General features: G+C 40.0%; 1 protein-coding gene across 2 annotated transcripts in view; it reads left to right on the top strand.

Annotated features, from left to right (window-relative positions):
- Nucleotides 1–23,688, top strand: part of KCNU1 (potassium calcium-activated channel subfamily U member 1) — a 162,347-nt gene that overhangs the window by 122,911 nt on the left and 15,748 nt on the right. For both annotated transcript variants that reach the window (XM_050801679.1, XM_050801678.1), the window contains exons 20-23: nt 3,508–3,604; nt 7,139–7,363; nt 8,680–8,869; nt 22,300–22,374. In XM_050801679.1, coding sequence (XP_050657636.1) covers nt 3,508–3,604; nt 7,139–7,363; nt 8,680–8,869; nt 22,300–22,374 — 587 coding nt within the window. The remainder of the gene's footprint in view (nt 1–3,507; nt 3,605–7,138; nt 7,364–8,679; nt 8,870–22,299; nt 22,375–23,688) is intronic.

Genomic DNA, 23,688 nt, shown 5'->3' with positions numbered 1-23,688 from the left:
CAAGGTTCATTGCTTCCTGGATGCTCCCAGGCAAAAATACAACACGCTGTTGCTTGGGCAGTAAGAAGCAAGATATGTGACCAAGGGAACCAACCCCACCATTATCCCAAACACATCCTGCTGAAGGCAACCCCATAAAACTCCCGCCACATTTCTTGCCAGCCTCTCCTATATACAAAGCCCCCTCGACCTTGGTCAGACTTTGACAGGTCTTTTTTTGACCTGAATGGTACCCCGTGGCTACCTTTTCCTCCTATAGCATAACCTTTATGGTCTATTCCTTGCTTCCAAGTTCTAAGACTGCTGGTGCTGAACATTCTCATAGATGATTTATTAGTCTCTGTAGGAGAGTATGTTTCTGTGAGGATCATGACATTTGCAAAGCATATGGCAGAAGGGAGCTTCAGTTAAGGGATGGTGATGTAAATTGCATTCGGTTTTGCTTTGGCAAGGACACCAGATGGATGCCTTTATGATGAAGTGGGTTTCCTCCAGAATTTTTTAAATATCGGTCTCCAACAGGTGTTTCCTTTAAGGCATGTCTGTTTTTCATAACATTAGAATGAAGAAAAATGTTGCCTGTGACAGCTTGTATACATATATCACACTTTTATTATGATAAAAATGTACAGTGATTGATTCCCTATTCTGAGTCATGTTAAAATGTGCTTGGGAGAAGATCACCTTAAATTTGCCAAAAGGGCATTTAATTACCAGACCAAAGACTCTTCATTTATCATGAGGGTGGAGAGGGTGGAGAAGGAGGGGAAGTAGAGAAAAGCTGAAGAAAGTGACCAGAAGGAAAGTAGTAGTAGCAGCTGTAGACTTGAGTGCTGAGGGCAGACAGCAGGGAACCACCTCCTAAAAGGCAACATAGCTATTTCCAAATTGTTCTCAAAGAGTCCCTGAAAGACAGTCACTACCAACTTGGTCATGATATGTAAACACATGTTCTGAGGAATCCTAGGGAGAGTGTCTAGGAAGCGACTGATAGAGACAAAGAGGTTCTATGGATGAATAATACCATTCATCAATTCTCCAAATCCTGATGAAAATCAAGACCAGACTCAGGTATTAGCTGTGTTTGCTGGTGAGTCCCATTAAGAAGCTTGTCATAAGGCTGTCATCAGGGTCCTGTCTGGTGCAATTAAGAGAGCCTGTGGGTCTTTTGGAACTTGGTGTTGGAGCTCATGGCTTATAGATATTTAAATTGCCAAAAGATATGTTAATTTGAATGAACAGGGTAACCCATTTTGGTCAAGCTGACCTTGAAGCCTATATGTTACATCGTCTAACTAGGCAAATGATTAGAATTAACTAAACCCACTAAGTTTATAGGTAGTTCTTAAGTGCAAGAGGAGATTAAGGATTGCATCAAGACCTTGGCCACTCTTGTTAGGAATTATCCTCTCTGACTTTCCAAACCTGTTTCTAGTATCCCATTCCCCCTATCCTGGCTTCTCCTTCTAGGTCCTCTCTGTCCTATTACTTTGAAGTATGACACTTCAATCTAAGTTGGAGTAAGTTCTTTTGTCTGAAAAAAAAATAAGGTGTAAGATATCAATTTAGAATCTAGACTGCTTGAGGAAAGCAAAATTGCTTGTCATTATGTTGAGGTCTGAGTTTGGGGGCTAGGCGTTGAATAATAAACTGTATTAATTCACAAGGAAACCCCATAACCCTGCAGCATGAAGGGGAATAGATTGTATTTCTCCCAAGATGTAGAGTAAAATTGCATGGGAGAACATTGTTATCAGTTACATCTGAGATGAGCACGACTGAATCTGTAATGTGACACACAGTACAGTATATTCCAAAAGACTTTAGGGGACAATAACAGATACTTTTAAATAAATAAAATAAGTAAGCGTGTAAGTAAATAGTGAAAGCTTTTGTCAGATAAGTTGTGAAACATTGGGTTATACAATTTTTAAAGGATTTCTATATCGCAGAAATCCTTTTATATGCTGTTGTCAGAACCTTTCACAGGCCAAAGTGCACTGTGACTACATTATTCTGTTCTCACACTGCTAATATTTGAGACTGAGTAATTTATAAGGAAACAGTTTTGGTTGACTCACAGTTTAGCATGGCTGGGGAGGCCTCAAGAAACTTACCATCATGGTGGAAGGGGAAGCAAGGAAGTCCTTCTTCACATGGTGGCAGGAAGAAGTGCAAAGTGAATTTTGAGAGAAGCCCCTTATAAAACCATCAAATCTCCTAAGAACTCACTCACTATCATAAGACCAGCATGAGGGTAACCATCCCCATGATTCAATTACCTCCCACTGGGTTTCTCCCATGACACATGGGGATTATGGGAACTACTGTTCAAGATGAGATTTGGGTGGGGACACAGCCAGACCATATCAGTGACTGTCAAAGAGGGGCCATTGCTCTCAAACTCTGGTTACTTCTAGGATGTCTCCAGTTACTAATATACCATGGAACATGTGTTTTGCAAAAGGAATTGGTGTTAGAATGGGATGGACTTATGCCCTGATAACAACTATGAAATCTCAGTGGCTGAGCACAAGAAAGGTTTATTTCTTGTTCACATTACATGTCCAGCATAGGCCAAGCAAGCCAGGGCACTCAGCTCAAGGTGCCCACTGGAGCAGCCAGGCTAGGAGAGACCCTGAGAACTTCACCTGAGAGCTTCTCACTGCCTGACCCATCTCTTCTCACATTTCATTGGACAGAACTAGTCACATGGCCCCACCTACCTGTCCCTACACTCAGGAAGGAAAGCAGCTGGATATGGTGAGGTTGGTAATTTTCTGTAATTTGACAATGGTTTTCTTATTCTCTCACAAGCAAATATGCATTCCTTAGGATGAGAGTGAGATTTTTCAAAAGAACATGCAACCCTGTCGTGGATTGAATATATTATGAAACAAACTTGTGTCTAACTGCAGTGTGGGGTGACCACGGGGATGGCATTGCCAAGACTTAGATCAAGATCAAAGCAAAGTCTAGGCAAATGCAAACCAGTGATGAAAGCTTTAAAGAATGCAAAAAGTATTTACTTAAATCAGAATGTTTCAACAGGGAACCATTCAGAAAAATATATGGAAAGGAGACAGGAGGAAAATATGCTAAGGAGAGAAATATCACCCATGATTGAATCTCTCACAGCTATGTAAATTCTATATTCAGGTGCCCAAAACACTGCTCATGATATCTACCAATGAATAACAGTATCATACAGTATCAAAATTAAAACCAGAAATAACTATCTTCAAGGTACATATAATCTAAGGCAAAAAAAAAAAAAAAAAATCCCTATGTAGCTTTTGCCCAAAGTGTGTCTTCAGCTATGATACAGTCTGGGCTCTTTGTGCTCTTCACATCTAAGCCTTTATTCTAGAGTCTTACAGACCTGTGGTCATTCTACTTATGCTATTCTCCTCTTTGATCTCAAGGCTCTGATGAGTTTTACATCTCGGCTTTGTTACAGAGGAGCTCCAAATAGTCTCAAACTAACTCTCCATTCTTCCTATTTAGGACTTTTCCACATGATGTAGAACAAGATTCTGACCAGCTTGATAGCAGTGGGATGTTTCACTGGTGCAAACCAATCTCTTTGGACAAGGTGACTCTGGTAGGTGATCTTGCATCATCAAATCTCAAATAAGATAAAGCATTTCTTAGGGTAAATGATGATCCTATGTTAGTCATAAGCACCTGTCACTTCTCTTTGTAAACTATGAATTTGTCAAAAAAAGAAAAAAAAACCCATATCCCTCACCAGCCATATGAATAATATACAAAGTAACACATGAGGCATTTGACAAAGTCTACATGAGTAATATGCTGGAATTTCAAACAATTATATGTCTTCAACTATTTCCTCTCTCCTTTAACAGTTTGGCTGACTCAGTTATTCAGAATAATGTTCTCAAAATTTTGCTGTTTTCCTAGTAAATCTAATTAATTTAAATGCACCAGGGAAACCTACTGTTTACAAGGACTCTGTAGTCTTTTTTTTTTTTAAGTAAATAAGAATTTTTCTAATGTATTGGTTTTGAAATTTGGATTTTCTGTAGTGGTTTTTCTTAAAGCTGGCTCTACTTAGATTTAACACATTAGCCACAAATATGCGTCCTAAACACTCCATACAACCAGGGTGAATCTTTGTAGATATTACAGTCATATCCTTGTCTCTCTTCTCAAAGAGACAAACTAACTCAACTCACAGAAATACCTGCAGCTAAGATGGAAAAAGTCTTGTATCCTAACCCAGGGTCTGGCACCTGCTTTCCAGATGCCCCCCTACTGTAATTTTCTGGAGTTGGAAACTGAAGTATAATCTTAGTGGTTTACTTTACAAGTAGTAGCTGATAAATTTAACTAATAAAAATGATTGTTTGCATGCTGTATGAACCCTATATATTTTTTTAATATATGACTAATTGATACTTATATATATTTTCTTGCTTTCCAAAAGAGTTTAGTTCACTTTTTTGATAGATGCACACATGCATACATACACATCTTTGTGGCTCAGTGCCAATGTCCTGACAGAATATATTTCAACTTTTGTAAAAGCATGATCCATCATTTGATCAGAAACACAAAACTGTCAGAGCTGTCATACCAACTGGAAGACTATTAGGGTTGCTGAAACTCACCATTTTAGCAATTACGTCTTATTCTGAACTATACAAAATAAACATCCGTTGAGCAGGAAGACAACATATTTTCAGTGGGAGGCAAATCTTTAGAAAGGTTAGGAAGTTGGTTGCAGATTGAGACATTTGAGACCAAAGGATGGAAATAGCAGAAGTTTTATTAGATCATATTTATTAAGAATGCAGACAGGTTGCCATGATTGATATTTCCCTTATGATACTTGATATGTAATATAGTTCAGAATACCAACTGGGTCTTTTGTTAACTTTAGGATGCCTTCTAGTTTTAAAAATGCTAAGAAATTTGAAATGTGTACCCCTAGGAAAGAAATATCTGGACTGCAAAATTTGAGGAGCCTTTAAACTTGGTTTCATCTGCAAAAGGGTCAAGTAGAAATGATCAATTTAAGTTACTTTGAACAAATAGGACATCCTCCCCTTCCTCCAATAGCCACCATCTTTCTTAATCAAGAGACAGTTTTGTGCCACAGTTTCTCGGAGAAATTGCCTCTCTAGCTGTGCCCATTAATGCACTCTGCCATGTATCTTGTTTCTAATTGTTTAGTTCTACTCAGAAGAGCAATTGTTGGACTTTAGACATGTTACATTAAATACAGTTAGAGGCTTCATTATTCAAGTTAAAACTAATGGGATTAGCTAGAGACAATTATTTAATAGATTTGGTTAAGATTCATATCACTCTAGGAAGGCTCTCCAGACAAGTAGCTTTATTTCCCCTCGCAGGGAGATCCCTCTTGGAAGGAGGGTACAGTACAGTATTCCCAGTATATGCTAATTTGGTAAACTTTTAATTGTTGAAATGTCAGATGCTACTTGTTTATCCTGTTAAATTTCATCAGTGCCTGTTTCATAGAAGATTGCCATTTAACCGAGCAAAGGACTGGCATAAAGAAGAATGATATATCCATTTGAAGTATTCTGAGTCTTTATGTGTCTAGGAATACAGGAAATGCTCATGCTGAAATTTAAATACACTTAACTTACTCTGTACCAGCTTCTAAGTGTCCTCCTTTGAAAATATAGAAATTCAATAACTTTTAAATTTGATTGATAGTTATTGAACAACTTTTAGTGAGTTAAGAAATAAACACATTCAATATATTATGTCCTACAACAAAATTAACTCTTTGTTTTATTTTTTTTCCATTTTAAACACAAAGAAATTGAGAACCAGAGAAGTTAAGTAATTTGCTCAGTCATATAGCTAACAATAGAACCAGAATACAAAATCACATCTTCTGACTCCGAGTCCAGGGTTCTCTCTGTCACATCTCAGTGCTGTTAAGAGGAGACATTAGCCGTACTCTGAAAGAAACCACACATAGGCTTAAGATAAGTTTCCCACAGGAATATCATTCTTTAAAAGTTACATTTATTGTTTTTATGGGTCTCTATAACTGTGGGAGAAACCTAAATATATTCCATACATATTCTTTTGTTTTCAACTTAGAGACACAGGGACAATGTTAACAATTGGCAATGCTGATAGTAGTATGAGACATATTCAAATGTTTGAGATCAAATGAAAATTTTTGTTATACTTTAAGTTCTAGGTACATGTGCACAATGTGCAGGTTTGTTACATATGTACACGTGTGCCATGTTGGTGTGCTGCACCCATTAACTCTTCATTTACATTACGTATGTCTCCTAATGCTATCTATCCCTCTCCACTCCCCCAACCCCACGACATGGATGAAGCTGGAAACCATGATTCTGAGCAAACTATCACAAGGACAGAAAACCAGACACCGCATGTTCTCACTCATAGGTGGGACTTGAACAATGAGAACACTTGGACACAGGATGGGGAAATGAAATTTTTATAATATTTCTTTTTCTTTTATACATTTTGTTTGATGAATTTCCTTGATGCAGGAGTCTATAGAACCAGTTCAGTGTATTCAACTGAACCATATGAAATTGCCACTGTTCAACCATTTTTGACCCATAAAAAGGTAAATTCATATGGTTCAAATTAATGAATGAAACCCCACTGAATATGCAATATGTTATACAGCTTGCTGTATAACACTAAAAGCATTGAATTTGGCATTGAAATTAGCATTGAATGCTAATTTAGCATTGAATTTGGATTCTTAGGTTTTCACCGAATTTTACTGTGGCACATACAAGGCTAAAATATGTAATAAAAATCAAGAAATACTTTCTCCATTTGGTCCAATGATTTCACACCCTGAAGAATGATGCTAATCTGAGTTTTAGTTGATGCACTCCAAGCTAATAGAAAACTAAAAAGAGAGTGAAATAAAAAAGAAATTCCACAAAAAAAGTAAAAGGTGTAATTGCACCACTTACGCATGAGTTCTGTTTTTTATAAACAATTTGCAAAATTCTATTCACCTTATGAAGGTAGAGCTATGGATGTACCTAGAAGAATTGGGAGGAGGAGCGGTGGTCCATTTGGAGGGATTCTCATCTTGTTTATAAAAATGACCAGACTCTGGAATCCTTATCCTTAGAAACGAAGTCGCAAGTTAAAACATAAGTTTCGGAACCACATTGTAGCATGTGTATTTGGAGATGCCCAATCAGCCCTGATAGGGCTTCGGAACTTTGTAATGCCCTTGAGAGCCAGCAACTATACCAGGAAGGAGCTGAAGGACATAGTGTTCATTGGATCTCTGGACTATCTACAGAGAGAATGGCGATTTCTCCGGAATTTTCCCCAGATATACATTCTGCCTGTAAGTATCATATAAGGAATAGTTAATAATTATAAGGATTTCAATATAAATGGGACTAGAATTAATAATGATAATAATATTGCAGTTCTACAGTGCTTGCCAGATGCCAGAAACTGTTCTAAATATTTTCCCTATATTAATTCATTTAATCTCAAAACCACCCTATGAGTAGATGTTAAATTTATTGAACTTTAAGCATGGGAAGAGTAAGTGACTTGACCAAGATTGCACAGCCAGTAAGTAAGTAACAAAATTAGGATTTAAATCCAGATGTTGTGGCTCTTGAGTTAATGCTTGAATCACCATGTTTTATGGTCTTTGTACAAATAAGTTTCTCTGCATTTCTGAGTCTGATTATAATTTAATGGCTACACCTAAACTAATACTGGCCAGCCTTTGTGCTCTAACTTTTTCATCTTTTCTGGAGACATTTTATATGAACCATATAATGCCACGTGGTCCCTGATGGCTGTATGGAGAGGAGGGATTTTGCTTATGTGGTATTGTGGTTGCAACTATATTTTCCCAGAACTTGCGTATATCTATGTCCCACTCTATGCCACCATTTCACTCGTTGAGGAGTCCATTATGTGCACTGTGAAATGCACCAAAGCATTTCATTTTCTTGAGATATGCACCAAAGCATTTTCATAATGCTAGCAACATATTTGAAAGTAATGGCAAAAACCATGGTTACTTTTGCACCAATCTAATGTAAGAAATATTTTTCAAATTTCAAAAATGATTCTCTCAAGAAGCAAATTGCATTTGCTTTTCAAAAAAGCCACTGTAAGGTTCCCTGTACTACCTCTCCTGCTTAAGTCCATTGAAAGGCAGAAAAAAAAAGAGCAAATCTGATCCAGCTAGTGTTAGGAATTACCCTATATTAGACTCCAACCTACCGGAAGACAGTACCAGATCGATCTCTGTTTTCCCACCAAAGAAAGAAGCAACTGCCACCTTGCTAGTTAACCCAGGGAGTACAAGTAGGGCCTCATCACTGTTACCCTGACCCTACTCTCTTCTTCCACCTGAGTCAGTGGCATGGACTTTTGTTCCTCCCTCCCCACTCTCCTCTGTCTCATCCAAACTTGCTTTCAGGAAAGAATCTATGAAACTTATTCACACTAAAATATTAATGTTTGATAAGGTTAAATGTGTCAGATATGAGGTAACTAAGTTTTAAAATCAAATCAGTGAAGGTTGGAGCTCAATGCTGAAAAATTACATCACTCACAAAGAGCTACCACCATGAGCCATGATATAGCATCCTTCCATCAGACAAGTGCCTCCTCTCTCTGTTTGCCTCTCATTAGGGATGCGCACTTTATTCTGGAGACCTCCATGCCGCCAATATAGAGCAATGCTCCATGTGTGTTGTCTTGTCCCCCCCATCCAAGCCATCAAGCAGCCAGACTTTGGTAGACGCAGAAGCCATCCTGGCGACCCTCACCATCGGATCTTTGCAAATTGACTCCTCCTCTGACTCGTCACCCTCAGTGTCAGGTGAGAACAGCACCCCTGACAAGAAGCTAGGACGTATGGAGAAAGAAAAGAGAATTAACTCCTCTTTGAAGTATTTTAATTATGGGGAGCAGGAGGGTGGGCCAGATGTCCTCTGAGGTCCCTTCCAATCCTGAGAATCCTATAGTAGAAATAGCCCACAGTTCAGGGCTCTGGAATTCTAAGTCAAATGGATAATGGTATGCATCTTCTAAATGGAATGCACTTAACACAGGTTTTTTATTTTTTCATTTTTAAGGAAAAAACACAATTTTGAAGTGTTATCATTTTTGTTGTTATCAGTGAACATAGCATGTGGGATATTATTTTAATTAATGAGGTACTACTATAGTTATGAAATTCTCATTGGATCTTATAGATCTAATGCAATCAAGTTAAAATTGTTAGTTTTGTGGTTGAGAGAATGAACCATGATTCTCTTTTCCTTTTTGAGATGGTTTCAGTATATGAATTTTAGAAGACTAAGATCTTTTCTAACATCTATAGACTAAAACTGTCATACTTCAACTTCAGACTAGAAAGAGATGGTGAGGGAGATACAAGGGTCTTTCCAGGATGGGGATCGTGTCTTTTTTCCCTTTGTATTTCTCTCAGTGCCTATTGCAATTACTGTCATTTGGTTGATGTTTAACAAATACTCGTTGAATTGCAGCAAATGAGCCTGTGACACCTGAGGTGCTTCTGCACATTTCACTATGCCCAAAATGTGCCTATGGTCAATCCCCGTGACAAAATTGTGATTTTCCTTCTCCCTCAAAATGGGAAAAAGCTTATACATTAGTCTATTTCTAAAAGTTGACTACCATCCCCTCAACCTAATCTAAAAGTACTATTACTAAAGAATTTTCTGTATCTAAAATAGATTTCCAATTCAAGAAATAAAAGTAAGTCATGATTGGAATCCCCTGGATCCAACTATGTTCCTTGGGGACAATTGATTCTCTGTATCAAGATCAGGTACTCAATCCTTGGGCCATGCAACCTCTGACCACAGCTGTCCCACTTTGCATGGCACTTGAAGAAGTTAGCATTGAAGACATTGCAAGGCTTTTCATAATAATGGCTATGGATAAAAATGTTCATGATTCAAACTGGGAAACCAAAAATCTCTCTCTGATTCTGAGACACTGTTGTTATGAAAGAAAATATAAGGTTATTGGCACAAAGGAATAAAACAGTAATCTAATCTTTGGTGGGCAAACTGAGCTAGCTGTTAGACAGACCTTCACTAAGCAACCAATCCCAACCCAGAGACCAGGCTTTCAGGGTGTTTTCCAAAGCAGAGCTAATAACAAGGCACTTCATGAATATCAAAGTGCCATGAACAGCCAGGCTAAGGAGGGGTGAACCCTACCTCTGCTGAGCAAATCTGAAGTTCCATAAAAGTGCTGTTTTGTTCTACCATAGGAATCCTTAGCTTAGCAGTTAGGGTCACTCCTTGGATTCACTCATCATTTGTTTCTGTGTGTGTGTGTGTGTGTGTGCATGCTGGTAACTGTCCATAATTGGACAAAGAACAAGTATTCACTTTAAAAGCAGTATAGGCAGGGCGCTGTGGCTCACGCCTGTAATCCCAGCACATTGGAAGGCCGAGGCGGGAGGATCACGAGGTCAGGAGATTGAGACCATCTTGACCAACATGGTGAAACCCTGTTTCTACTAAAAATACAAAAATTAGTTTGGTGTGGTGGCTCTTGCCTGTAATCCCAGCAACTCGGGAGGCTGAGGCATAAGAATTGCTTGAACTCAGGAGGCAGAAGCTGTAGTGAGCCAAGATCGTGCCACTGAACTCCAGTCTGGTGACAGAGCAAAAAAAAAAAAAAAAAAAAAGTTTATAAATCCATATACAATGAAAATGCATGCACAATATAAGCCCAGGATAACTGACAACACCATAAGTCATTTAGTTGATGGTCTAGGTGAATAGTTTTTCCTGTTATTACTATTATTGAAATTTCACCTTCTTTAGGGACTAGAAAAAACATAAACCTATGATTCTAATTTTAGTTTCCTTTATATCTAGTGATTTTCCTACTTTATTCATTAAATCAACAAAAAAATTGATTTAAAAAAAATTTTTTTTTATTATTATACTTCAAGTTCTACAGTACATGTGCATGTTTGTTACATATGTATACTTGTGCCATGTTGGCGTGCTGCACCCATCAACTTGTCAGCACCCATCAACTCGTAATTTACATCAGGTATAACTCCCAATGCAATCCCTCCCCCCTCCGCCCTCCCCCCTCCCCATGATAGGCCCCGGTGTATGATGTTCCCCTTCCCAAGTCCAAGTGATCTCATTGTTCAGTTCCTACCTATGAGTGAGAACATGCGGTGTTTGGTTTTCTGTTCTTGTGATAGTTTGCTGAGAATGATGGTTTCCAGCTGCATCCATCTCCCTACAAAGGACACAAACTCATCCTTTTTTATGGCTGCATAGTATTCCATGGTATATATGTGCCACATTTTCTTAATCCAGCCTGTCACTGATGGACATTTGGGTTGATTCCAAGTCTTTGCTCTTGTGAATAGTGCCGCAATAAACATACATGTGCATGTGTCTTTATAGCAGCATGATTTATAATCCTTTGGGTATATACCCAGTAATGGGATGGCTGGGTCATATTGTACTTCTAGTTCTAGATCCTTGAGGAATCGCCATACTGTTTTCTACAATGGTTGAACTAGTTTACAATCCCACCAACAGTGTAAAAGTGTTCCTATTTCTCCACATCCTCTCCAGCACCTGTTGTTTCCTGACTTTTTAATGATCGCCATTCTAACTGGTGTGAGATGGTATCTCATTGCGGTTTTGATTTGCATTTCTCTGATGGCCAGTGATGATGAGCATTTTTTCATGTGTCTGTTGGCTGTATGAATGTCTTCTTTTGAGAACTGTCTGTTCATATCCTTTGCCCAGTTTTTGATGGAGTTGTTTGTTTTTTTCTTGTAAATTTGTTTGAGTTCTTTGTAGGTTCTGGATATTAGCCCTTTGTCAGATGAGTAGATTGCAAAAATTTTCTCCCATTCTGTCGGTTTCTGTTCACTCTGATGGTAGTTTCTTTTGCTGTGCAGAAGCTCTTTAGTTTAATTAGATCCCATTTGCCAATTTTGGCTTTTGTTGCCGTTGCTTTTGGTGTTTTAGGCATGAAGTCCTTGCCCATGCCTATTTCCTGAATGGTATTACCTAGGTTTTCTTCTAGGGTTTTTATGGTATTAGGTCTAACATTTAAGTCTCTAATCCATCTTGAATTAATTTTCATATAAGGAGTAAGGAAAGGATCCAGTTTCAGCTTTCTACTTTATGGCTAGGCAATTTTCCCAGCACCATTTATTAAATAGGGAATCCTTTCCCCATTTCTTGTTTTTGTCAGGTTTGTCAAAGATCAGATGGCTGTAGATGTGTGGTATTATTTCTGAGGACTCTGTTCTGTTCCATTGGTCTATATCTCTGTTTTGGTACCTGTACCATGCTGTTTTGGTTACTGTAGCCTTGTAGGATAGTTTGAAGTCAGGTAGCATAATGCCTCCAGCTTTGTTCTTTTCACCTAGGATTGTCTTGGCAATGCGGGCTCTTTTTTGGTTCCATATGAACTTTAAGCAGTTTTTTCCAATTCTGTGAAGAAAGTCATTGGTAGCTTGATGGGGATGGCATTGAATCTATAAATTACCTTGGGCAGTATGGTCATTTTCACGATATTGATTCTTCCTATCCATGAGCATGGTATGTTCTTCTATTTGTTTGTGTCCTCTTTTATTTCATTGTCGTTCTCCTTGAAGAGGTCCTTTACATCCTTTGTAAGTTGGATTCCTAGGTATTTCATTCCTTTGAAGCAATTGTGAATGGAAGTTCATTCATGATTAGGCTCTCTGTTTGTCTGTTACTGGTGTACAAAAATGCTGTGATTTTTGCACATTAATTTTGTACCCTGAGATTTTGCTGAAGTTTCTTATCAGCTTAAGGAGATTTTGGGCTGAGACAATGGGATTTTCTAAATATACAATCAAGTCATCTGCAAACAGAGACAATTTGACTTCTTATTTCCTAACTGAATACCCTGGATTTCTTTCTCTTGCCTGATTGCCCTAGCCAGAACTTCCAACACTATGTTGAATAGGAGTGGTGAAATAGGGCATCCCTGTCTTGTGCCAGTTTTCAAAGGGAATGCTTCCAGTTTTTGCCCATTCAGTATGATATCGGCTATGGGTTTGTCATAAATAGCTCTTATGATTTTGAGATACGTTCCATCAATACCGAATGTATTGAGTTTTTTTTAGCATGAAGGGCTGTTGAATTTTGTCAAAGGCCTTTTCTGCATCTATTGAGATAATCATGTGGTTTTTGTCTTTGGTTCTGTTTCTATGCTGGATTACGTTTATTGATTTGTGTATGTTGAACCAGCCTTGCATCCCAGGGATGAAGCCCACTTGATCATGATGGATAAGCTTTTTGATGTGCTGCTGGATCCGGTTTGCCAGTATTTTATTGAGGATTTTTGCATCGATGTTCATCAGGGATATTGGTCTAAAATTCTCTTTTTTTGTTGTGTCTCTCCCAGGCTTTGGTATCAGGATGATGTTGGCCTCATAAAATGAGTTAGGGAGGATTCTCTCTTTTTCTATTGATTGGAATAGTTTCAGAAGGAATGGTACCAGCTCCTCCTTGTACCTCTGGTAGAATTCAGCTGTGAATCCATCTGGTCCTGGACTTTTTTTCGTTGGTAGGCAATTGAGTATTGCCTCAATTTCAGAGTCTGCTATTGGTCTATTCAGGGATTCAGCTTCTTCCTGGTTTATTCTTGGGATTTTGTAAGTGTCCAGGAAATTATCCATTTCTTCTAGATGTTCTAGTTTATTTGCGTAGAGGTGTTTATAGTACTCTCTGATGGTAGTTTGTATTTCTGTGGGGTCGGTGGTGATAAAACCTTTATCATTTTTTATTGCATCTATTTGATTCTTCTCTCTTTTATTCTTTATTAGTCTTGCTAGCGGTCTATCAATTTTGTTGATCTTTCCAAAAAACCAACACCTGGATTCATTGATTTTTTGGAGGGTTTTTTGTGTCTCTATCTCCTTCAGTTCTGCTCTGATCTTAGTTATTTCTTGCCTTCTGCTACTTTTTGAATGTGTTTGCTCTTGCTTCTCTAGTTCTTTTAATTGTGATGTTAGAGTGTCAATTTTAGATCTCTCCAGCTTTCTCTTGTGGGCATTTAGTGCTATAAATTTCCCTCTACACACTGCTTTAAATGTGTCCCAGAGATTCTGGTATGTTGTATCTTTGTTCTCATTGGTTTCAAAGAACATCTTTATTTCTGCCTTCATTTCGTTATGTACCCAGTAGTCATTCAGGAGCAGGTTGTTCAGTTTCCATGTAGTTGAGCGGTTTTGATTAAGTTTCTTAGTCCTGAATTCTAGTTTGATTGCACTGTGGTCTGAGAGACAGTTTGTTATAATTTCTGTTCTTGTACATTTGCTGAGGAGTGCTTTACTTCCAATTACGTGGTCTATTTTGGAATAAGTGTGATGTGTTGCTGAGTAGAATGTATATTCTGTTGATTTGGGGTGGAGAGTTCTGTAGATATCTATTAGGTCTGCTTGCTGCAGAGATGAGCTCAATTCCTGGATATCTTTGTTAACTTTCTGTCTCGTTGATCTGTCTAATGTTGACAGTGGAGTGTTGAAGTCTCCCATTATTATTGTATGGGAGTCTAAGTCTCTTTGTAAGTCTCTAAGGACTTGCTTTATGAATCTGGGTGCTCCTGTATTGGGTGCATATATATTTAGGATAGTTAGCTCTTCCTGTTGAATTGATCCCTTTACCATTATGTAATGGCCTTCTTTGTCTCTTTTGATCTTTGATGGTTTAAAGTCTGTTTTATCAGAGACTAGGATTGCAACCCCTGCTTTTTTTTGTTCTCCATTTGCTTGGTAGATCTTCCTCCATCCCTTTATTTTGAGTCTATGTATGTCTCTGCATGTGAGATGGGTCTGCTGAATACAGCAAACTGATGGGTCTTGACTCTTTATCCAGTTTGCCAGTCTGTGTCTTTTAATTGGAGCATTTAGTCCATTTACATTTAAGGTTAATATTGTTATGTGTGAACTTGATCCTGCCATTATGATATTAACTGGTTATTTTGCTCGTTAGTTGATGCAGTTTCTTCCTAGCTTCGATGGTCTTTACATTTTGGCATGTTTTTGCAATGGCTGGTACCAGTTGTTCCTTTCCATGTTTAGTGCTTCCTTCAGGGTCTCTTGTAAGGCAGGCCTGGTGGTGACAAAATCTCTAAATATTTACTTATCTGTAAAGGATTTTATTTCTCCTTCACTTATGAAACTTAGTTTGGCTGGATATGAAAATCTGGATTTAAAATTCTTTTCTTTAAGAATGTTGAATATTGTCCCCCACTCTCTTCTGGCTTGTAGAGTTTCTGCCGAGAGATCTGCTGTTAGTCTGATGGGCTTCCCTTTGTGGGTAACCCGACCTTTCTCTCTGGCTGCCCTTAAGATTTTTTCCTTCATTTCAACTTTGGTGAATCTGGCAATTATGTGTCTTGGAGTTGTTCTTCTCGAGGAGTATCTTTGTGGCATTCTCTGTATTTCCTGAATTTGAATGTTGGCCTGCCCTACTAGGTTGGGGAAGTTCTCCTGGATGATATCCTGAAGAGTGTTTTCCAACTTGGTTCCATTTTCCCCCTCACTTTCAGGCACCCCAATCAGACGTAGATTTGGTCTTTTTACATAATCCCATACTTCTTGCAGGCTTTGTTCATTTCTTTTTCTTCTTTTTTCTTTAAGTTTCTCCTCTCACTTCATTTCATTCATTTAATCCTCAATCGCTGATACTCTTTCTTCCAGTTGATCGAGTCGGTTACTGAAGCTTGTGCATTTGTCACGTATTTCTCATGTCATGGTTTTCATCTTTGTCCATTCGTTTATGGCCTTATCTGCATTAATTATTCTAGTTATCAACTCTTCCACTCTTGTTTCAAGATTTTTAGTTTCTTAGCACTGGATATGTAATTCCTCCTTTAGCTCTGAGAATTTTGACGGACTGGAGCCTTCTTCTCTCATATCGTCAAAGTCATTCTCCATCCAGCTTTGATCCATTGCTGGCGATGAGCTGCGTTCCTTTGCAGGGGGCAATGCGCTCTTATTTTTTGAATTTCCAGCTTTTCTGCCCTGCTTTTTCCCCATCTTTGTGGTTTTATCTGCCTCTGGTCTTTGATGATGGTGACATACTGATGGGGTTTTGGTGTAGGTGTCCTTCCTGTTTGTTAGTTTTCCTTCTAACAATCAGGACCCTCAGCTATAGGTCTGTTGGAGATTGCTTGAGGTCCACTCCAGACCCTGTTTGCCTGGGTATCAGCAGCAGAAGCTGCAGAAGATAGAATATTGCTGAACAGCAAGTGTACCTGTCTGATTCTTGCTTTGGAAGCTTCCTCTCAGGGGTGTACTTCACCGTGTGAGGTGTGGGGTGTCGGTCTGCCCCTAGTGGGGGATGTCTCCCAGTTAGGCTACTCAGGCAGGCAGTCTGAGCAGGCAGTCTGTCCATTCTCAGATCTCAACCTCCATGTTGGGAGATCCACTGCTCTCTTCAAAGCTGTCAGACAGAGTCATTTGCGTCTGCAGAGGTTTCAGCTGCTTTTTTTGTTGTTGTTGTTGCTGTTGTTTAGGTGTGCCCTGTCCCCAGAGGTGAAGTCTACAGAGACAGGCAGGACTCCTTGAGCTGCTGTGAGCTCCACCCAGTTCGAGCTTCCCAGCGACTTTGTTTACCTACTTAAGCCTCAGCAATGGCGGGCACCCCTCCCCTAGCCTCGCTGTTGCCTTGCCACGAGATCACAGACTGCTGTGCTAGCAATGAGGGAGGCTCCGTGGGTGTGGGACCCTCCCGGCCAGGTGTGGGATATAATCTCCTGGTGTGCCCGTTTGCTAAGATCCTTGGTAGAGTGCAGTATTGGGGTGGGAGTTACCCAATTTTCTAGGTGTTGTTTGTCTCAGTTCCCCTGGCTAGGAAAAGGGATTCCCTTCCCTCTTGGGCTTCCCAGGTGAAGTGATGCCTTGCCCTGCTTCAGCTCTTGCTGTTTGGGCTGCAGCAGCTGACCAGCACCAACTATCCTGCACTCCCTAGTGAGATGAACCCAGTACCTCAGTTGAAAATGCAGAAATCACTTGTCTTCTGTGTCGTTCGTGCTGGGAGTTGGAGACTGGAGCTGTTCTTATTCGGCCATCTTGCTCCACTCCAGGAAAAAAAATTGATTTTTTATGATATGTCAGGTACTTTGTTACAGGCAAGAAGGTTGCCCTTAAAGGAGAAGCTAACTGGTTTTGCGGGAAGGAGGTTGAGAAAAGTAAGAATAAAAAATGGAAAGGCAAAGAGAAAAGAAATGGAAGGAATTTCAAAGTATTTGAATCATTATGAGTATGAGTGTGCTTAAGCAAAAAGATGAAAAGACAAGGTTAGGGAAGAATGTGCTAAGTTGGGCTTGTTTGGATGGGATCACACCCATTTGTGTGACGGGGAAACATAGATCCAGATAGGCTCTAAGGACCCACCTAATGAAGGCGTCAGGTCTGCTTATCTGGCACTGTCACATCAGTGAGGTCACATTTTAAGAACATTTTGTGGCAACCTGTGAATAGCAAAGGGCTCTTACCCAGAATCTTCCCCAACTACTCTGGCATCGTAAGTCTCTATCTGGAGTTTGTATTAATAATATAGAAATTCCCAATCTTCACAGAAGCCTGTTTGGCTTTCTTAATCATTCTTCTCATTCCATAATAATACTCCTCTTCCACCATACGTAAGAGGTAGAACCAGGAACACACACCCCCAAGAACTGAAATTATAAAGGATTGTGAGATTCTACCAGGAGGCAGAAAGCATCGTCCACAATGAGCACTAAAATAAGATTTGCTGGTAGGAAGTTTTCTATCACTTTCACTCGGGGATAGGGTATTTCTCAACCAGTGGCAATTTGTCTCCTGAGGTCACCTTATGATGTCTGGAGGCAGTTTTGATTTTCACCACTGTGGGAATGCTATCACCATCTAGTGGGTAGAAGTCAAAGATGCTGCTAAACATCTTTCAATACAAAGGACGGCCTCACACAATTAGAAAATGTCAACGGTATCAGGTGGAGAAACTCTGCCCTAACCTATCTGGTGAGCCCTTTGAGGGATCAGTGGGCGTTTCCACATCTTCATAGTCATGATAAACATAAATGTGAAGCCAAGCTAGGACCACCAAGGCTATTCCCTGCAGAAATTCACCCAGGGAAATTGGATGGGGCAGGGAGGTTTGGGGGAGCAGCAGAGTGAGGACTTTCTGAAGGATCAGTGAGAATGCCAGGACTCCTGGACATCTCCATGGGAAATTTTAGGTTTTTCCATAATACACGAATTACTGGCCTGTCACATCACAAGGAGAACAGGCTGGCAAACCTAGGTACTAAACTAAATAATCTGTGGCATAATCTAAACATACAACGGTAATTAAGCCTGACAACTTAATATGCTACTGAAATTTAAATGTACAGAAGTAACCTACAATTAAGCAATCTTTTGTAATAGCACCCTGCCAGGCTGGAAGATTTCAGGTATAATACTGTGTACTATTAGGTAGCAAAAATATTGACATTAGTAAAATGTACCCAGGCTATGATATGACACATTCAAATTAACCATTGCTAGAAAAGGAGATGGAGTTAAGGTGGAAATTCAGTTGCTGTCCTTCAGCCGGCGTCAGAAGCAGATTTTCATACAGCTGCTTCAGCTGATGTGAATGTGTCTGTACCCAGTTAGAACACTGGATTCTAAACATCAGGATATTTCAAGTCCTTTATTAGCAGAGAACTGGAATCAGAAAGTGGGGTTCAAAGGGGGATTTCCCCATACAGAGGTTTCCCCTTTGTAGAAAACTGATTTCAATATTTTATTGAAAATTCCAGTCAAACCTTGTATATCTTAATAGGGCTACAACTTAAGTAGGTACACTGAAAAAGGGTATGGGCTTTGAAGTTGGTACTGATCAGGCTGTGAAGCTTCCTCCATTATTTACAAGCCACGTGATCTTGGGCATGGTATGTAAATCCTGGTGGCAGTTTTCTCAAAGGTAATCTCACTATAGTTAACTCACAGAGTACATGTAATAATCATGTAATTCTTATCTCTTTACAGTGTCTACTGCTTACAGCAGCCAGAGATCTTTTACACATATTCATCGGATAATCTCATTTCCTTACTTTAAATTCTACAATGTTGACCCATGGCAATTAAAGGAAAATCTAGGATCTTGCAAGCCAGCAGGGAGCTTTGATTCTCTCTTCCTTCATCCTGTTCACACTGGCTATTACCCACCATGGGTTCTTTATCATAACCCTTCTGCCAGGATGACTTTTCCTTTTTCCTCAGATTCTGTCCCAATGTCAGAGAAGCCCCCCTTTGGGGCCTTATCTAAAGTCATGTCTCCAAACTCAATGACTATCCTCTGAAATTTGGGGTTTTCTCATACTCATCAATATCTGAAAATCTTTTGTATTTGCAACATGTGGTATGTGACTGGGGCAAGAACTGTACATAGTTCTAGTATGGAGTAGATACTTCAAAATATTTATAAAGGAAGAAAGGGAGGGAGGAAGAAAAGAGGAGAAAAGAAGAAAAGGAAAGAAGGAAGGAAAAAAGGAAGGAGGAAAAGAAAAAAGGAAAAAGAAAAGAATGAAGGAAAGGAAGAAGGGCAAAAGAAAGGAAAGGAGAAGGGGGAAAGGGAAGAAAGAAGAACAGGAGGAGAGGAAAGGAAGGAAGGAGGGAGGGAGGGAGGGAAGGAAGGAAGGAAAGGTGGGAGGGAAGGGAATGAAAGAGAAAGGAAGGGAAAGGAAAGAGGGAAGAAATGGAAAGAAGGAAGGAAGGAAGGAAGGAAGGAAGGAAGGGAGGGAGGGAGGGAGGGAGGGAGGGAGGGAAGGAGGGAGGGAATGAGGAAGGGGAGAAAGAAGGGAAGGATAAAAGGAAAAGAATGAAATTAGAAAGGAAAAAAGGGAAGGAAAGGAGGGAAAGGAAGAGAAGAGAAGGGAGAAGAAAAGGGAAAGAGGGTGCATGAAACAGATAAGGCATCTTAATCTGAGAATAAAATAGAACTTTAATTCCCCCAAGTCTTCTTGCATTATGGAAATCTCAGACATATTTTTAAGGAAAAATAATTTCAGGTATTTAGATCCCATCAAGAGTAAGAATTATCAGTGAATTAGGATCTCTAACCAGCCACGTGAACCTTCCTCTTTAATAGCTGTGTGAATCCAGTTAGTCCTCTGCGCTTCCATTTCCTCACCAAAAACTGAACAATTTTGTGAAATCCTGGAGGTCACTGATGGTTCTAGACATAAACCAAATGTCTTGGGTTCTTCATGAGGAGCTTCAGTTTTTATCCTACAGACATTACTCAGAAATTTACTAGAAATCAGAAATATATTCAGCTCTACTCTGCATTAACAAGAAGTGGTTCTTTTCCATCTCAGTAGCGATATGGGAAAGGTGTGAAATATTGTAGTATGTAGCATTTCCTCTGGAAACAAACCTCTCTTTGGGTTTCCCCTTTTCCTGGTCTCCACCTCAGTGACTCCATTCCCTGTCATATTCCCATTGTCTGTTTCTCAGAGGGCCTAAGCACAGAGCTCACCTCCATTCATTCCACTTCTTACCCCTACCAATTACCCCATTCGGGGAACAAAGGACCTTCCAAAGATTTTGCTCTCTTCTTAGCAGCAAGGAATCTTAATTACAAGTAGATCTTGAAGGTTTACAATATTTTTTTCCTCTTACATCCTCAGAAAACTTTAAGAAAGTAACCAACAGTTGTAAGCACAACTTACAATGCCATTATAGTGTTTTTCTTTGTTTTTCTTTTAATTATTTTTTAATGGCACCCTATTTTCCCATTTTCCCCACCAACTTTTTTTTTTTTTTTTTTTTTTTTTTTTGAGATAGGTTCTCAGTCTGTCGCCCAGATTGGAGTGCAGTAGCACGATGATGGCTCACTGTAAGCTCTGAACTCCTGGGCTCAAGCAACCCTCTCACCCCAGCCTCCTATGTAGCTGGGATTTCAGCTGTGCACCACTACACCCAGCTGATTTTAAAAAAAAATTTTTTAGAGAACGGGTCTCTCTATGTTGCTCAGGATTGTCCTGAACTCCTAGACTCAAGCGATCCTCACGTGTCAGCCTCCCAAAGTGTTGAGATTATAGGTGTGAGGCACTGCACCCAACCTTCTATTCCGTTTCTTTCCTCTTACATTTTTAGTTTAAGTTGGAGACTAAACCTCTGATGTCATACTTCTTTCTGAAACTCACCGTGTGATAAAGCTCTTTCAGGCCAGTGCCGTGCATCCCTGTTTTGGGGTCGAAGCTCACAGAGGCTACTGCAGTGCCTTATCTCCGAAGACAGGAGGGAACCGTGTCTACAACCTGAGCACAGAGATCAAGGGTTCTGAGTGACATCCCAGCCCAGTCTTTAAGAAACCCCACAGCCTTCCATATGGAGACAGGCAGGCAGCCAGTTCTGCAGAGACAAAGCAATGCCTCAGCCCAGGGAGGAGCTAAAGAAGCAGAGAATACCCGGAGTCAGCAGCCACTCATAATGTGTCCTAAAGCACTCATGGGGACAGCACCACCCATATATTTGCAGTTTCCTTAAAATACTATAGGCAAATTGATGTGGTTTGAGCTACTGCCTGACTGAATTGTTACCTAGCACAGCCACTCAGTGGAGAGTAAGCATATCTTAATTGTGACATCAATAAGCAACTACTGGGAGAACTTTGCCTTTTTTGTAAGTCATATGAAGCGCCATTTAGAAAGAACAGACATAGCCAGGCATGATGGCTCATACCTGTAATCCCAGCACTTCAGGAAGCCAGGAAAGGAGGATTAGTTGAGGCTGGGAGTTTGAGACCAGCCTGGGCAGCATAGCAAGACCCCATCTCTGCAAAGATAAAAATAAAAATAAATTAGCTGGGTATGGTGGCATGTGCCAGAGTCCTAACTCCTCAGGAGGAGGCTGGGCAGCAGAATCACTTGAGTTCAGGAGTTGGAGCCTACAGTGAACTCTGATGGCACCACTGTAGTCCAGTCTTGGTGATGGAGCAAGACCCTGTTTCAAAAAATGCAAAAAAAGAAAAAAAGAAAAGAAAGATCCCCCCCACACACACACATACACACTCTCCTCCCCACATTTATCAAAAGGAGATGCTGAGGAGACCCACATCATAATTTTTTGTCTAAACATAGTAAAGGATTTGGGATTTGCACATGAAAGTAACTTTGCTAAGATAAAGCACAAAGTTACATGATATTCTTCTACATTTTTGACGTTTCGTAAGGCATTGTGCTTGCATTTATCACCTCTTTTCTTCTTTGCAGAGGAGACTGCAAGTTACACAAATGGACATAATGAGAAATCAAACTGCCGAAAAGTCCCTATCCTTATAGAACTGAGTAAGTGGTGTTTCGAGGGCAAAATTCAATGGAGAAATTTTTGTGATATATAACTGATGTTCCAAGGATCTTTTTAGAATGCACAAAGGACTCAGGAACCAGAATGGGACTCAGAGCTTCAAGTGCTTGCCCAGATGTTACATTTGGGCTTTGATCCAACTGGGGACGTCAGTGTATCTGGTGTCAAGGTTCAGAAATGACATCTGCCTTTTCCACTCTTCTAGTTACCAGGAGAGAGAGGGGGACCAGCAACTGGCTTAGTCTTATTCAGAGGGAGGGGCCACGGATTTGAAGACTGCTAGAAAGAATCTCCCTGTACTGACTAGTCAAACCCATCACAGGACTTTAGGTCAGATGCCTTCCTTTCCAGCAGTGACACCAGCACTGGGACAGTGTAATGCAGGAGAGGCACGTGGGGTACAGACTTAGAGAAGGTGCTCACCCTTGGTGTACCCAAATTTTGTGTCCCCTGTATTTCCCCCCTGTCACCTTAATCCCAGCCCTGAGTGATACTTTCCTAAAATAGGCAAAAAAAAAAAAAAAAAAAAAAAAGAAAAAAGAAAAGAAAAACTCTTGAAGAATTAACAGAATATGCTGTTATCTGTCACCAGCACCTGTACAAAACTTCCCTAGGCACAAGGAGCTCTGGGAACAGAAGACAAGGGAGGGAAGGCAGGGAAGGGTAACCAAGTGCATTTGGTAAGGTGCATTGCTGGGGCACCAGGGGACACACTGAGATTTACTACTGAGTATAGTTGAAGAGAAAAGGAGAAAATCTCAGGCAAGAGGAGAACGGTGCCATTAGTGCAGATTGAACCAATTCAGAGATGATCACTAAAAGCTGCTCCTAGCTGTGATTTGACCTATTTTACTAACCAGAAAAATGCATAATTGGCATTTTATGAGCAAGATTACCAAAACCAGTGGGATTTATCCCAAATTAGATGAACATCTAGAGCTCTTAGTCCTGCAAAGTGGGAGAACTTAGAGAGGAATCAGTAGGTGTCACCACCATGTGAGCTGGGAGTGACAGTGTAGAAGGTGAGAGGTGAGTCACTGCTTCATTGCTACCTAGCTTTCCTGGCCGTTTTATGGAGCAGAGGCTGTTGCAGTTCAGCTCTGAAGATCCTAGACCCCTGGATCCTAGTACCTGCCTGCCTATTTGGAACCACCTTGAAGCTGTCTGCTGCAGTTTTTAATTATATTTTACTTTTTTCCTCCCCTTTGAACCATCTCTAACTGTTGAGCTGTATACAGTTGGTTCTCTGTATCTGTGAGGCATTGGTTCCATAACTCACTCTCCACTACTCCCCT

This window comes from Macaca thibetana, chromosome 8 (genome assembly GCF_024542745.1).
Source record: "Macaca thibetana thibetana isolate TM-01 chromosome 8, ASM2454274v1, whole genome shotgun sequence".
Taxonomy (NCBI): domain Eukaryota; kingdom Metazoa; phylum Chordata; class Mammalia; order Primates; family Cercopithecidae; genus Macaca; species Macaca thibetana.
The sequence above is the reverse complement of the archived record's forward strand: the minus strand, read 5'-3'. Positions and strand labels throughout refer to the sequence as shown.